This window comes from Carassius auratus, chromosome 29, assembly GCF_003368295.1.
Source record: "Carassius auratus strain Wakin chromosome 29, ASM336829v1, whole genome shotgun sequence".
In the NCBI taxonomy this organism is placed as follows: Eukaryota; Metazoa; Chordata; class Actinopteri; order Cypriniformes; family Cyprinidae; genus Carassius; species Carassius auratus.
In genome coordinates, this window is record NC_039271.1 from 3,680,558 (window position 1) to 3,695,500 (window position 14,943).

Here is a 14,943-nt window from a genome sequence, read left to right on the forward strand (position 1 = left end):
AACAAGAAAGCGATTGGTCAATTAAACCTAAATTAAATTACATTTATGCATTGCATTTAGCAGACGCTTTTATCCAAAGTGACTTACAGTGCATTCAGGCTATCAATTTTTACCTATAATGTGTTCCCGGGGAATCGAACCCCCAACCTTGCGCTTAATAGTGCAATGCTCTACCAATTGAGCTACAGGAACACTAAAAAGGGTCACTAAACCTAAAAGGGTCCATTATCATTTACTGATTGTCTTGTTTACAATCCAAAAATCCTTAAACTCTGAAGCTCGACCCAGTCACTGTCCAACTGCACCTCGTCAGGTTTCTTGGGACAGCATGCACTACACAGAGACAGACTTCAAAACAAAGAAAGCAGTTTAATTGCTTCTACAGTTTCAGAGCTGCATCCTGCTGTATCTGGAAAACTGTGATCTAGCATACACCACAAACGCTGTTAAAACCTACAGACAAAAAGCTTTGCTATTAGTGTAAGGCAGTATATTTTTTAAAACAGGTTGCCTAATGGGAGATTTGTTAGACCGCATTGTACGCTGGAAGCCAGAGAGGCGCACATACAGATAATGATATCATATCAGACCCTGGCTGTTCATGTTAAACCTCGAGGGGGTGGAGGGAAGGCTTAAAAGCGGAGCACCTCGTGAAAAGAAGGACAGGTGCTGTTAGTGCAGTCTAATTGTCTCGTCTTGGATGGTGACGCTAATGCAAAGATGTCTCTGTAATCCATTAGCTGGGTGAGAAGAACCCAAACATGACCCTCACTTTGACATGATAAATAATTCAGTGGATGGAAAACATATTACTGAATCATATTCTGTCACAAAGAGAATATGACTACAGCTCAATTAAAGGAGCTACTGCCAACACAGACCGTGGAAACTCATAACTGAAATGCTAACAAAGCAACTCGCAAACAGAGCTCATGCAAGTGGTGAATGCAAAACTCAGCATGCCCTCCATAACACGATGGGAAACTTCTGTTCACCTGCTTTGATTTAGCTTCATTTGAAAACAATATGCAAATAGAAACTACGAAGAAGTACCTTGCTGGTCTTCACTGGAATCTATCCCACAGGGCCTGGGACTCAATAATGAAGATGTGTTTTAACTGTCACACAAACTTGATTTGCATTGCGCTATTTATCTCTCAATATGACATCTAGGCAAATGTACAAACAAAGGGTCAACAGAGTACGAGTCGATATGAATCTGATATTACAGTCATTAAAGCCATGACCGAAAACAAGTTCCACATTTCAGATGATGTCCACAACAACATGGATTCCAGACAATAATATGCCAGTGTCCTAAAACGACATGGTTGACAATCAGTTCAACACCCCTAAAGTCAACATCAAACACCGTCTCAACTCAGTTCACATGTGGCTTTTCTAGTGAAACAGGATTTTCAACATGGGACAGGCTTTAATTCGATGCAACAGGAATTGACCGGATCGGGAAAGGTGCTTTATGACACGAGAAGGGTTGAGGGCTGACGTCACCAATAGCACCTGGAGCGTGCACTGAGAAAATAAACGGGGTCAACTTTAAGCTCTATGAGATTATTATAATGCACTCAGGTCACTATTGGAACGGTGATGTCCCTCGTAAGTGCTTTTCGGGTCAGACGTTAATCGACGGGGTTGCAATGAAGCGACACCAAAAATATCTCCAAAGCAGGTCACACAGTTTCAGAACCAGTTTCAGACAGTCCTCGCACCTGCGTAGCAAACTCAGCAAAACATTCAGGCCACAAGAACAGGGCGACCTGGAAACGGCATTCACACAAAAGTGGAGGATACGATAACTTTTGTAATAAGTGGCCAGAAAACAGGAGCTCAAAATGCATCGTCGCCTAATGCTCAGGAAACCCAATCCTATAAGCAAAAATAAAAATGCAATAACTAGGAATATGTACACTTATAAAAATCCAGGTTCTTATGGTTTCCTCACATGAAAGTGAATGTATCCAGTGGGAAAAGGCTGTGGTAGGTCACTCACCCAGCTCGTTGAGGCTCTGGGCAGCTTTCGTGATCTCTCTGCTGCCCCCCTGCAGCTGCCCCTGCAGTCGCTTGCTCAGGTACAGGATACGAATAATCCTCCTCAACAGGTCACACGCCACCTGCCAGCCAGAATAAGAGAAGACATCTCATTCCTGTGTTAGCACGGTGACTTATGGGCCTGTGACAGCCAGCATAAGCAAATCTGTGATGGTGAGTGATATCATATCATATCATATGGCAACCGTTAGTTTTCATGACAGAGATTGTACCTACAATGAAACTGGAAATCTAATATTAGCAACCCATATTTCATGCTCCTAGTGTAAAATCATGGTATTAATACCCCTCGTAAAACACATTTTGTGCTACAGACAAGAAGGATAAATAGTGTGGATTGGTGTGGGATAGTTCCTCCAAAAATAAAGATACCACAAAAGAAGATCATTCATATATAAATATATATAGAAGTCAATGGCTACCAGCGATTGTTTGTTACCTTTTTGTGTTCAACATAGAAAACAAACTCATAGAGGTTTGAAACAACCAGAGGGTGAGCAAATGATGACGATTTTCATTTTTGGGTGAACTGTGCCTTTAAGGAAAAGTGTGGTTTTACCAATCAAACTTATAATTTTAGTCTGGAAGACTAAATTGAAGGAGGTTCATCTAGAGATCAAAATATAATCAAGACTCAGGGGTCTTTTTGAAAAGCCTACCAAACCGTTAATAGGATAATAGCATAATTTACTTTCACACAAATCTTGAACTAATGAATTTGTAAGTGGTGCTTTACGACAACCTGTGTATTATTTAAATCAAGGAGAAGGATGTGCATCATCTCACTGGGTTGTTTTAGCACTGGAATAAGCTCTCAATTCATTTTCAATGCATTTCACACACATAAAGGCATTAATAAACATTTTGTTTACTCCTTAACAGCCAACAGACACGACAATATAAAAGAAATAGGAAATTCATTTAAACCAGTGCATTTGTGCTTAAAACATGCAACTGTGCTACACATTTAATAAAGAATATAGTGTGGTGACGATCAAGCCTGTGGGCAGACCGCAGGAGGATGAAGGACTCGTAGAGGTCACTGTTTTCTGGTTTTAGGTGAATAGGTGCAGCTGATTCTGTGTGTGTGTCTGTGACAGACTGACAGTGCGTCAGATATCATGAAGGAAAAATTACTAAAGGATAACAAGAAAAAACTTCAGCTGTGTCCCCCTCCTCGGATCTGGTCTTATTCTTACGAGGAATAAAAAAATAAAATGTGTTGCTCAAGGCAAGGACAGGACAGACTCGGATAGAGACCGCATGGAATGAATAAATGATTGTGCCATCAGATATAATCAGACACAAGAATAAATTATACAACTACAAAATAGTCTGTCATATTCCTTTCTAATAATGGACACGTAAACAAGTTTAAACAATAAAACCACACTGACATACCTTTAAACAAGGATCAACTAAATAAAAGAACATTTGAGCTTTTTCTTGAAGGGTAGTTCAGGGTATAAACCTTAGATCAGTTTGAGACTTAACTTCTAGGGCAAAGATTCTTCAAAGCTTAATCAAATTATCTGACTTGTTTTTAACCTTGTATTATTGTTTGCAAATAAAAAACATATACATAAAACATATAGTATAGTATGTAGACACATATGCATACATATATATATATATATATATATATATATATATACACATATATACATATACATATATACATATATATATACACATATATACACATATATATATATATATATTATACTGTATAAGTAATAATAATAGTGATGCATGCCCAATTTCCACTAATAATTCAAGCACACTGGTGAAAAAAATATTCTTACAGGGACCAAATATTTTCACATTTTAAACAAATTAAATTCTTCTATAAATTAAAAAAATATATATTAGGTTCCTAATGTGCCACATACTCAACAAATGTATATATTTTTCCCCTGTGAAATGCAAAACATTCAGCAAACCACTGACGGATCATCTTGGAGTTTGTGATGGTGCTATGCTTCAAAAAAGCCGCACAAGAAAAGGAGCAGAAAGGGGTTTTGAGAGTAAATGGGAACATTTCATAACCAAAGCTGTATTTCGTTTAGCTGTATTATATAGATGCCCTTACTTTCCAGGTCCAAATTATTATTATTTATTTTTTTCTGCAGACTTGAAGCTTCACTCATGATGACATGATGTGAACCGAGGGCAGAAAGCTAACATGATAAAAGCGTGCATTTTTCTTGCCTTGCAACAGTCAGATAACAGCAGAGAAACAGGTTTTATTTCCCCACAGGTGCACAAATGACTTTCCTTCAGACAGAATAGATGTTTTGAACTTTACCATGACAGCACATAGTGACCACATCTGTCAAGTTACGAAAAGAACAAGAAGTACAGTAAAAGGTAGAACATACAAGCTTCGGAAGATATGGATTATGGCAACACAGGCACTATGAACTTTTTTTTATTTTTATTTTTTTATTCTGCACAGAGATACTACTTTAATGTTCCTTTTTGGAAACAAAAGTATATGGATTTAGAATAACATGAGAGTGAATAAATAATAACTATTCCTTTAAGAGATATATGAGGTCATACCAATTACACTCTTAAAAGATTTCTGAAAGACAACTTATTTATTTTAAATTTTTTTTTTTTTTTTTTGATATGGTAAAATTTTGAAAATCCATTTACTTTTATTCAAATTATATATATATATTTTTTTTAGATGTGTTCAAATATTTAGAAAATCTATATCGTTATAGATGATAATCACAAATCAGTATTCAAAAACATCTGCTTCACCAGAATTACTCTTTTTGTTTGTGTGCATTTCTCTCTTTTTTGTGCATGCTAGGTGTATTACAGAATCTGTCATGACTGCAAACAGTTGTGAAGACAGGGTTGTATCTATATCAGATGGTGAGCCAATAAACATGGAAATCAAGCTTCTGAGTGAAAGCGTGCAGTGTTTGTAAAGCAGGACAATGAAGATATAATAGTTCTGCAGAATGTCTCTCAGAGACAGAGAGACATGACAAGACAGAAGCAGATATAAAAGTAATAAAATAACCTGTAAACGGGCGAGCTGGGCTGTCCGCGTCACAATCTTATTATAAGGGTCAACGATTTTAGTTCTTATCCTGAGAAAGAAAGCAGAGAGATATCAGAAATGCATTAATAAAATACTACAAAGCATCTGACTTATTGGAGCATGCAATTTTTAATTTATAGTACACAAATAGCACGGATTTCTATTAATTATGCACATGACCACCACTTTCTTTTAAAACACGGACCATTTCAGTGCTTTTAATGAAGTCATTTACCTGTCCACAGCACTCTGGAGAGCTGCGATCCTGGTCTGCATCATTTGTAAGACACCTGGAAGTAAAAACACCAATCAAGTCCATGCTCAGAAAGAGCTAAACTACATGCACTGAGCAAGAACTGGAGATGTGACAAGGGACTCCCCTGGTGGACAGCTGCAAAACTGCATGTGCATTCAATTCACATTTATTTGTAAAGCGCTTTCACGATACATATCAATTAAAAGCATCTTTACAGATTACATTCTAGATTACAATTAAGAGTAATCTTTTATCAGAGGTGACCGAGTCAATGTCCAATTCGAGCAGTTGGTTAACTTTGCATTTTCTTTTAAGAAAACCTGTGATTACACGTTGCAATCATAATGAATTTGCAATTTGCAAGTTTCATATGTTGATTTAGAGTTGGCATCATCTGAAGTCCTTGCAGGGGATGGCATCAGTGTTTTAATATTAACAACGTTTCAGTATCCCAGATTATAACGTGGAAACATCTATAGGCAAGTTGTCAGTTATTTCCCAGAGGAAAACTATTTGTAAATGTACTAGAAAGGGGAAAATTGCACATTGCAACTTCTACATATGTGATCTCACTCCATGCCATTTTTATCTAGCCGTTTCCTACCATTTCACTGGTTTGGAAACTAATATTATAAGATTGCATAAGCTTAAAATGTGAAGCAGATAATGAAGTATTACCTTCGAGAGATTCGAACCCGGTTGCCTGAGCTAGCAGATCTTCATGTCTGGCCACAACCTGGGATAAAAAAACAAACATAATATTGCTATTCAACTTATAATGTGTGCTAACTTGGTAGGTTTTTATTATTCATGTAGTTTCCTGTGCTTAGATGTGACCTATGAAGCATTAAGGCACTTTCTAAATTGATGTTCAATGTCCCTAACACAGATCTGCATTGAGAGCTGTTCATCCAGACAGGTGTACAGTGGCATTCAAAAGTTTGGGAACCCTTGGAGAACTTGTGAAAACTAAAAAATAAGCGAGATCATACTAAACGCATTATATTTTTTAATTAGTACTGTCCTGAGTAAGATTTTGTACATGAAACATGTTTACATTTAGTCCACAAGACAAAAAAATTTGCTGCATGAAAAAAAATAACAATAAAAAATAACATGCATTTAGTACGCTCTCTATTATTTTGTTCAAATTATTCACATTTTCACAGATTCTGCAAGGAGTTTCCAAAATTTCGCATTCCAGGTGTGTGTCTCATCCGGACAGGTGTGTTTCTACCTGGCTGTGCAGCTCTTTGTCCAGCTGACTGATGCCCTCTGCCAGCTTCGCCAGCTGCTCTGCAATGACAGCATGATGAATGGCTTGAGCTGTGTACGTCTTCACATCAAAATCCTCTTTTAGGAAATCGGTGTAGCACTCTGGAAGGAAAAGGATCAGGATTTGTAAAACGCATAAGAGGAGCTCGCGCTGCCTGTAGATCCGGTTACACTGAGTTAAGTGCTAATAACGCCGCTAAAGGTGCCGATCGAGGTGATTAATTATCCTGCTAAACGTCTAAAACACATACACATATACATATCAGAAGGAGAAATCATATTTAGACTGGATTTACCAGATTTCAGCAGTGAACTCGCTGTTGATTCCGGACTAGCCTCCATCATTGCCACTTCATCAGTGACGTAGAATTCCTGCGTCACAACATGGAAAGGAGCGCGACGGCGATTGGTTATGAATATTTTTATATAGTTTAATACAAGACATATTTTATTGCTAATGCTAAATTTAACTAATTTTAGATTGTCTTCAATTATTTATAACGTGATAATTGTAAATAAATGCTAATTTCGTTTCTCGTGGACACAAGTTCAAAGGTTAAACACACCCACCAACACTGACAAAGGGAAGTGAGAAACTACTACGCATGTGAATATTTACCTGAATGTAAATTTCATCATCACGTCTGCATTTATTTGAGCAGAATTACAGAAACAAACTTAATATTGTGAAATATTATTGCAACTTAAAATAACGGTTTTATATTTTATATAGTTTAAAGTATAATTTATTCCTGTGATCAAAGCTGAATTTTAATGTCATTACTCCAGTTTTCAGTGTCATATGATCCTTCAGAACTCATTCTTAAATGCTGATTTATTATCAATATTGGTCAGAGTTGTGCTGCTTAATATTTTTTTGGAACCTGATCACTTTTCATCAATTTAACACATCCTTGCTGAATAAATTAATTCATTTCTTTCCAAATAAAAATACAATTACTGACCCCAAACTTTTGAACTGTAGTGTATTTTGTTACAAAATATTTCAGTTTTAAATAAACGCAGTTCTCTTTAACTTTTTATCCAGCATTGATAATAAATCAGCGTATTATACCGATTTCTGAAGATCATGTGAGTCTGAGGACTGGAGTAGTGATGCTAAAAATTCAGCTTTGATCACAGGAATAAATTATATTTTAAAGTACATCAAAATAGAAAACCATTATTTTAAATTGCAGTAATATTCCACAATATTACTACTATTATATTACTATGTATTTTTGGTGAAATAAATGCAGTCATGACTTTTGAATCCCGAACTTTTGAACCGCAGTATACAGTACATGCATACATCAAAATGGTCACATTGTATTAAAATTATTTATCATACACAAATGAACAAAACATTGACATCAAACATGAAGATGTATTCATATTACCATACACTGCATGGGTCCAGAAATATGCAAAAAAAAAAAAAAAAAAAAAAAGAAATTGAGTATTTTTATAAAAAATATTTGTTTCGTTGTTTGATGATGCTCACAACTAAATATTCACAAATACATTCTACCAGAATAATTATCGTTCTGTTTGTGTGCATTTATTTTTTTCCCATGCTGTGTTTATTACAGAATTACAACATGGCATTGGTAAAATAAGAAAATTTATAATTTTGTTAATGCATAAAAATTGCCAGCTTAACATATGCAAAAACATTTGGCCAGATATCGATATCATCAAGTGACCGTAGAATCTATGCTAAAATAACAAAGTTTGCATGATTTTATGCATGCGCTTTTAACAGACTTGGATGAATTCAGCTGCTCTAGCTGTGGTTAAAGCAGACCTAGCTGAAAGATTACTGAACCTTTTCAAATAAAATGTGTTTTTATACTGTGCCTCATGCATATGTTTCTGCACGACATTAACATTTCCATAAATTATTTCACTCATTTTTCATAAACATTTCCAGACAGGAAAACTGCTAAATTGTCCGAATGGTGTAGAATTGCCAACCTTGCGACAGTTCCCCCAAAATTTGTTATTGGGAAATGATTCTGTTTACTCATAAACTCTTCCTTGAATATATCTGCACACGTAACGTAAAGGTATATTTAACCATATTCAGTATATTTATTAATTTGTTTATCACTTTTATTCATATTTATAGATCTGTTATTATATTATTGTGTGTTCTGTTCTCTTGTTTTCTTAAGTACAACACTTTCCAGTATGCTTAATGTTTATAGTGTTTATAGACTTTTTTTTATTTCTGAATTACACTGTTGCGCCCTCCTACATTGATTTTTGCGAATTACACTGTCGCGCCCTCCTGTGGTGATTTTTGTAAATTGCACTGTCGCGCCCTCCTGTGGTGATTTTTGTAAATTGCACTGTCGCGCCCTCCTGTGGTGATTTTTGTAAATTGCACTGTCGCGCCCTCCTGTGGTGATTTTTGTAAATTACACTGTCGCGCCCTCCTGTGGTGATTTTTGTAAATTGCACTGTCGCGCCCTCCTGTGGTGATTTTTGTAAATTGCACTGTTCCGCCCTCCTGTGGTGATTTTTGTGAAATACAGTGATACAAATTGAGAATTAACTTATCTTATCAAACAAAAATATTTGTTGCTATTTGTTATACGTTGAATCTGAAGGTATTACTATTATCATTACTATTATTACCCCATGGACGATTGTTGTGTTCTATTTGTCATACACACTTTTAAGCGGTTGTTTTATATTAGTTGTTGGCTTTATTTACTACTTGCCCGTGGTATTTGCTATGAACAATAGTCAAACACACAACTATTTATAATCAATCTTTGTTTCGTGTTCAACGTACCCGGTGATCGACAGGCGCGCGTGCACGAAGCAAAGCGCGCGGTCTGTTGACGTCACTCGCGCGAGACGGCAGTGCTGCTGTACCTGTGTGCGCGCTTAGTTTATTTTTCTGCTTTGTGTCGTTCGTCCGAATTTTTTTTCCTGGAGCCTTTTTTCATTCACAGGTGGGATGTAAACAGATTGCTTTTTCGCTTCTGTGTGCGGTGTCATAATTTCTAGTTCGACTTTTGTCTTGACTTATCGCATGTTGATGTTCGTTTCCTGTTTGACCACATCTTATTTTAGAGTCATTTACACTCAACTTTCATTATAGTTCAACACTTTTATATTTTAACTACATGAACATGGTTATATAAATCTGCACTGCGGTCTGATAATCGTACTGTACTTCTAAATACTGATTTTATATGTACATATACCTTCTGTTAGTCTGCAACTATAAGATGCAGGTTATGTCAAGAGTAATAAAAGCTTTTATTAGTAATGAATTATGATTATTTTCAATCTTGTACAGCATTATCTAAAAGTGTAGGCCTATGTATGAAAAAATACTAACATATTTTTGTTTCCTTGTCACACAGTTGATTTAAGATGACCTTGCAGTGGACTGCGGTTGCATCGTTCTTGTATGTGGAGATTGGTGTCCTCCTCATCTTTTGCCTGCCTTTCATCTCCGCTCAAAGGTAAAACGTTCCCTCGTAATCCATGATTTCACTGTTGTCCGCTTGCTTCTTACTGACGTCCTTGTTTGCAGATGGCAAAGTGTTTTCAAGTGGAGCATCTGGAGCCATCTTTCCCAGTTCTGGAACAAGGGCTTTCTCACCATGATAATAATCCTCATCGTTCTCTTCCTCGGTATGTCATTTTCTTGATTTATTTACTGCCATGTCTTAAAGGAATAGTTCACCCCCAAAATAAAAACAGCTGAGAATTTAGCAATCTAAGAAGTAGCGGCATTTGTATCTTCATCAGATTTGGAGAAATGTACATCTCTTGCTCAGCAATAGATGCTCTGCAGTGAATGGGTGCCGTCAGAATGAGAGTCCAAACATCTGATTAAAACATCACAGTAACCCACACCACTCCAGTACATCAGATCACAACATGTTGTCATATGAATAGCTGTGTGTTTGTAAGACGTTTTAACTTTAAACCATAACGTCTACTCAAAATACAAAGCCATAATAATGCTTAATGATAATGCTTTTCCAGCAAACGTATTTGTTTAGAGTTATTTTGGCTTGTAAACAGTGTTTGATCTGTGCAGATTCCTCTCCTGATTCAGATCAGATGACTTGTTCATTAATTTCTTCCAAACACACAGCTTTTGGCTTTTTAAGACATTAACTGACGGACTGGAGTGCTGTGGATTATTGTGATGTTGCTTGTTTTCATCAGCTGTTTGGACTCTCGTTCTGACGGCACCCATTCACTACAGAGATCCATTGGCGAGCAAGTGATGCATTGCTACATTTCTCCACATCTGATGCAGAAACAAACTCATTTACAGCTTGTATGGCCCAAAAATAAGCACATTTAAATAAAAAATGAGCTGTGTTGTGTTTTAACCTGCTGCAGACGCCCTGCGGGAGGTGAAGAAGTACTCGACGGCTGACCAGAGCAAAGATACCAAGCTTCTCCCCAACATGTTAGACCACATGCACATGAAGCTCTTCCGAGCTCAGAGGAACCTCTACATCTCTGGTTTCTCGCTCTTCCTGTGGCTGTACGCATTAATCGACCTGAATGACATCGCCCACTGTCAGTGTGTCTGGTGATATTGACCTCTGGTGCTGTTTTCTCACAGTGTCATGAGGAGGGTCATCACTCTGATTAACCAGCTGGCCACGGCTGTGAACACCAGCGCCGCTCTGCAGACTCAGACTGACAGCGCCAACAAAGCTGCCAAGAAATACATGGAGGACAATGAGATGCTCAAACAGGTTAAAAGCCTTAAAAAGCTGCAATCCCATGAAACCTGCACCACATTTCACACACAAAAAAACTGATATATAGAAATAACTATTTTCCATTAGGAATCTAACTGTGATTAAAAATGTATTTCAATGAAACCTGCACCACATTTCACCCCAAAATCAAGGGATAGATTTATTGAAATTTTATTTTCAATCAGGAATGTTATTTTCATGAATATAATACAAAAAAGTTTTTATTTTCTGGCCTAAGATAACTATGTTTTTCTTATGACTTCAGGGTGAAATAAGAAAATATGATTAAGGTCAATGAAAATAATCCAAAATCAAAATATAGAATTAACAAATAATATTTTCGATATTTTCATGCATTTAATTTTCATGAAAATAATTCAAAAGTTATGAATTTATTCATTTTATATATATATATATATATATATATATATATATATATATATATATATATATATATATATATATATATATATAATAGATTTTGGGGTGAAAAATGACCTGGATATATACTTTTTACAGCTGTCACAGCTCAATAATTATCAAGTTATAAATATGATAAACATGGATGAAGAGGAAAAAAATATATTATCGTCATAAAAATAATGCAAACTTTTTACTTCAATGAAACCAGCACCAAATTTCAACCACAACAGTCAAAAGACAAACATAAAGAAAAACATTTTCAATTAAGAATTTAATTATCATGAAAATAACATTTATTTTATGTATTTTCTTTTGTAATTTCAGGTAAAATATTACTTGCAAATGAAAGTTATAATCTTGGATGAGGAGGAATAAAACAATTTGTAGCGTTTGAGAGACTGGTGTCCTTAAAGACCATTTAATAATAGAAGTACAAATGACTGTCTTCCTCAGGCATTTACAGAAGATAAAGGAGAAGGAGGGAAGACAGCAGATCCAGAAGAGAACAGACTCCTGAAGAAAGAGGTGCAGAGACTGACGGAGGATCTGAAGAGCAGCGCTGATGGTAAAACTCATTCTGCTTCACACTGCAGTCAATCACTGACCTGGAGTAGAGGAGCTCTACAAGTTACAGCTGTTTGTTTCTCTGCAGCTCTGAAAAAGACTAAGTCAGATTTGGACGCCATGAAGAAACAAACTGAAGGATTGACCAAAGAATACGACCGTCTCCTACAAGAGCACCAGGAGCTTCAGGTAACACACACACACACACACACACACACACACACATCGAAATTCTAACTAAACATATGATACTATACGTGTGCTTAGACACAAGCTGTTATCATTGAATAAAACTAAAACCGAAAAACATTTAAAAATGTAAAAATGCATTTCAGTTAGAAGAAAATTAACTGAAATAAAATATAAAAACAAACTTCAAAAATAAATAAAATTTAACATTCGTATAACAAAAGCAAACTTTCTTTTAAAGTTGAAGTACTAAATTTTAAAAAAGTAAACTATGTAGACATTTTTAGCAAAAAAAAAAAAAAATTATATATATATAAATTTAAATAAAATAAATGTATAATATAATATAGTAATTATATTTATATATATATATATATATATATATATATATATATATATATAATTTTCTTTTTAATAAAAAGTTGAAATAAAATGAAAATGGAAAGTATAACTTTCTTATAAAAATAAGCTAAAGTACTAAAAGAACTAACACTTAAAATCTATAGACATTTGATTAAATAAAAAAAAACATACAAAGATTTCTTTAAATTACTTATAAAATCTACCATATATAAAAAAATACTGACGAATACTGTTTGTAAATAAAGAAAATTCTAAATTAAATTAAAATATATAACTTGTACTATCAATGCTATTTAACATTATTGTGCATCATGACAAAAAATTGTAAAAGAGGTTATTTGTTACAGATAATAAGTAAGGAATATGATGTGACCAAAAACAACTTTTTTTTGTCTTGTTTTGTCTCGTTTTTTTAGAATCAGATGGAAAGTGGACACAAAAAAGACAACTAGCGAAGTGGACGCATTGGAAACCTGTACGTTAATGCATAATGATGACGGTCATGCTCAGTTCCTCTCACACACACTCACCTGGGAGCACCACATACAAACTGTTAGGAGTTCTCTACGGTCCTTTCATGACATCACATCCTGTCAGGTTTCCTGCTCACCACACATTTGAAGAAACCGTTTTCCCAGTTTCCTGGTTTGATGTTGAAGCGGTGCAGTGCTGTATTTTGAGATTGCTGCAGAATGTGGCTGTCTGAAACCCAACACTCATTGATGTTTACAGGAAACTGCATGCAATTTAATCCAAAAGCCTTCGTGACTGATGTTTGCATGTTGCATTGAAATACCTCGTGTTGCTTTCCTTCTTCTCTGCTAGATTCTCTGCTTTATTTGGTTTAAAAGTGCATCTTATCAAACCAGGTTAGTCGAGCAACATCCAGAAACATGCAAACACCAGTCAATAGTCGTACGATTAAAATACATTTCCACAGCAATATTTTCATTCATATTTTCCAAAGACGACATAATGGGAGCCTATATAAGATCACATACATTACAGGCTGCGTTAGTCATTTGATCAACTTTAATTAAGAAGCAAAACTGTTTACACATGAACAACAGGTAAGAGTTAAACATCACAATGAGACAGTCAAACAGTCTGTTAGCGAGCGGCTAGTGTGTTTGTTCTCGATCTGGAGAGGTAGGTCAAGTACACCTGAGTTCAAACGCTGTTAGTTGTCAAACAAATGCTGAAATGTGAAATTCAACCGATTTCACAGTCCAATAGAGATCGTTTCTTACATTTGAGGTAGATGGTTTTGTGCTTTTAATGCTTAACATTGTTGAATCTTACAAAACATGTCCAGGACATATTGCACCCCAAAATCAAATTATGTTTTGGATAAAGAAAATTAAAGTATTAAGATTGTTTTTTGTTTTTTTTTGTGCATTTTTATTATAATTTAAAAACGTGTCATTACAATTAAGCACATTTTGATGGAAGCATGTTTCTGGCATGGGATAAACATCAAAGGTAATTGTGACTTTTATCTTACAATTCAGACTTTTTTCTCAGAATTGCAAGAAATAAACTCACCGTTGTGAGAAAAGAGTCACAATTGTGAGATAAAAAATCACGGTCATCTTTAAAAAAAAAAAAAAAAAAAAAATGTTAGTCTGTTTATATTTTGCTATTGATTTTTATATCTCCTCTTACATTTTATATTCACGTCTCACAATACATTTTTTTTTTGCTTCTCAGAATTGTGAGATATAAATGGCCTTTAGTTCTTAAGACTGCAAGGCCGAAAAATGTCCAGATGCATTACACTGATGACAGTTGTTCATTTTCTGTATGCAAAATATAGCTTGCCTTTTTTTTTTTTTTTGATTGTAGGGTTAAATCCGACCTGGACTTGTTTTGGTGAGATTTTCTCCGTTATTGGTGAGGGGTGGGTATTTTATCTAATTGTTTGCCTATTCTAGTCACAAAATTACAATTAAAACTATTTAAATTTAGACTATCTAGATTAAAATACTGTG

The 14,943-nt window shown here is 35.2% G+C and overlaps 2 protein-coding genes across 2 annotated transcripts in view; one reads left to right on the top strand and one right to left on the bottom strand.

The window, feature by feature from the left end:
• The window catches only part of LOC113047882 (conserved oligomeric Golgi complex subunit 5-like), a 42,920-nt gene extending 35,884 nt beyond the window's left edge, over positions 1 to 7,036 (bottom strand). Inside the window, exons 1-6 of the mRNA XM_026209231.1 lie at positions 6,959 to 7,036; positions 6,625 to 6,764; positions 6,066 to 6,123; positions 5,367 to 5,421; positions 5,111 to 5,180; positions 2,012 to 2,132 (exon numbers count right to left, since the gene is read on the bottom strand). Coding sequence (XP_026065016.1) covers positions 2,012 to 2,132; positions 5,111 to 5,180; positions 5,367 to 5,421; positions 6,066 to 6,123; positions 6,625 to 6,764; positions 6,959 to 7,007 — 493 coding nt within the window. The 5' untranslated portion in view covers positions 7,008 to 7,036. The remainder of the gene's footprint in view (positions 1 to 2,011; positions 2,133 to 5,110; positions 5,181 to 5,366; positions 5,422 to 6,065; positions 6,124 to 6,624; positions 6,765 to 6,958) is intronic.
• Positions 7,037 to 9,497: 2,461 nt separating this feature from the next.
• LOC113047884 (B-cell receptor-associated protein 29-like) lies at positions 9,498 to 14,555 on the top strand. The gene is made up of 8 exons (XM_026209232.1): positions 9,498 to 9,628; positions 10,046 to 10,147; positions 10,219 to 10,319; positions 11,043 to 11,190; positions 11,272 to 11,407; positions 12,290 to 12,401; positions 12,489 to 12,589; positions 13,369 to 14,555. Exons 2-8 carry the CDS (start codon positions 10,056 to 10,058, stop codon positions 13,402 to 13,404), a joined length of 726 nt encoding a protein of 241 aa, XP_026065017.1. The 5' UTR covers positions 9,498 to 9,628; positions 10,046 to 10,055; the 3' UTR covers positions 13,405 to 14,555.
• The last annotated feature ends 388 nt before the right edge of the window (positions 14,556 to 14,943 follow it).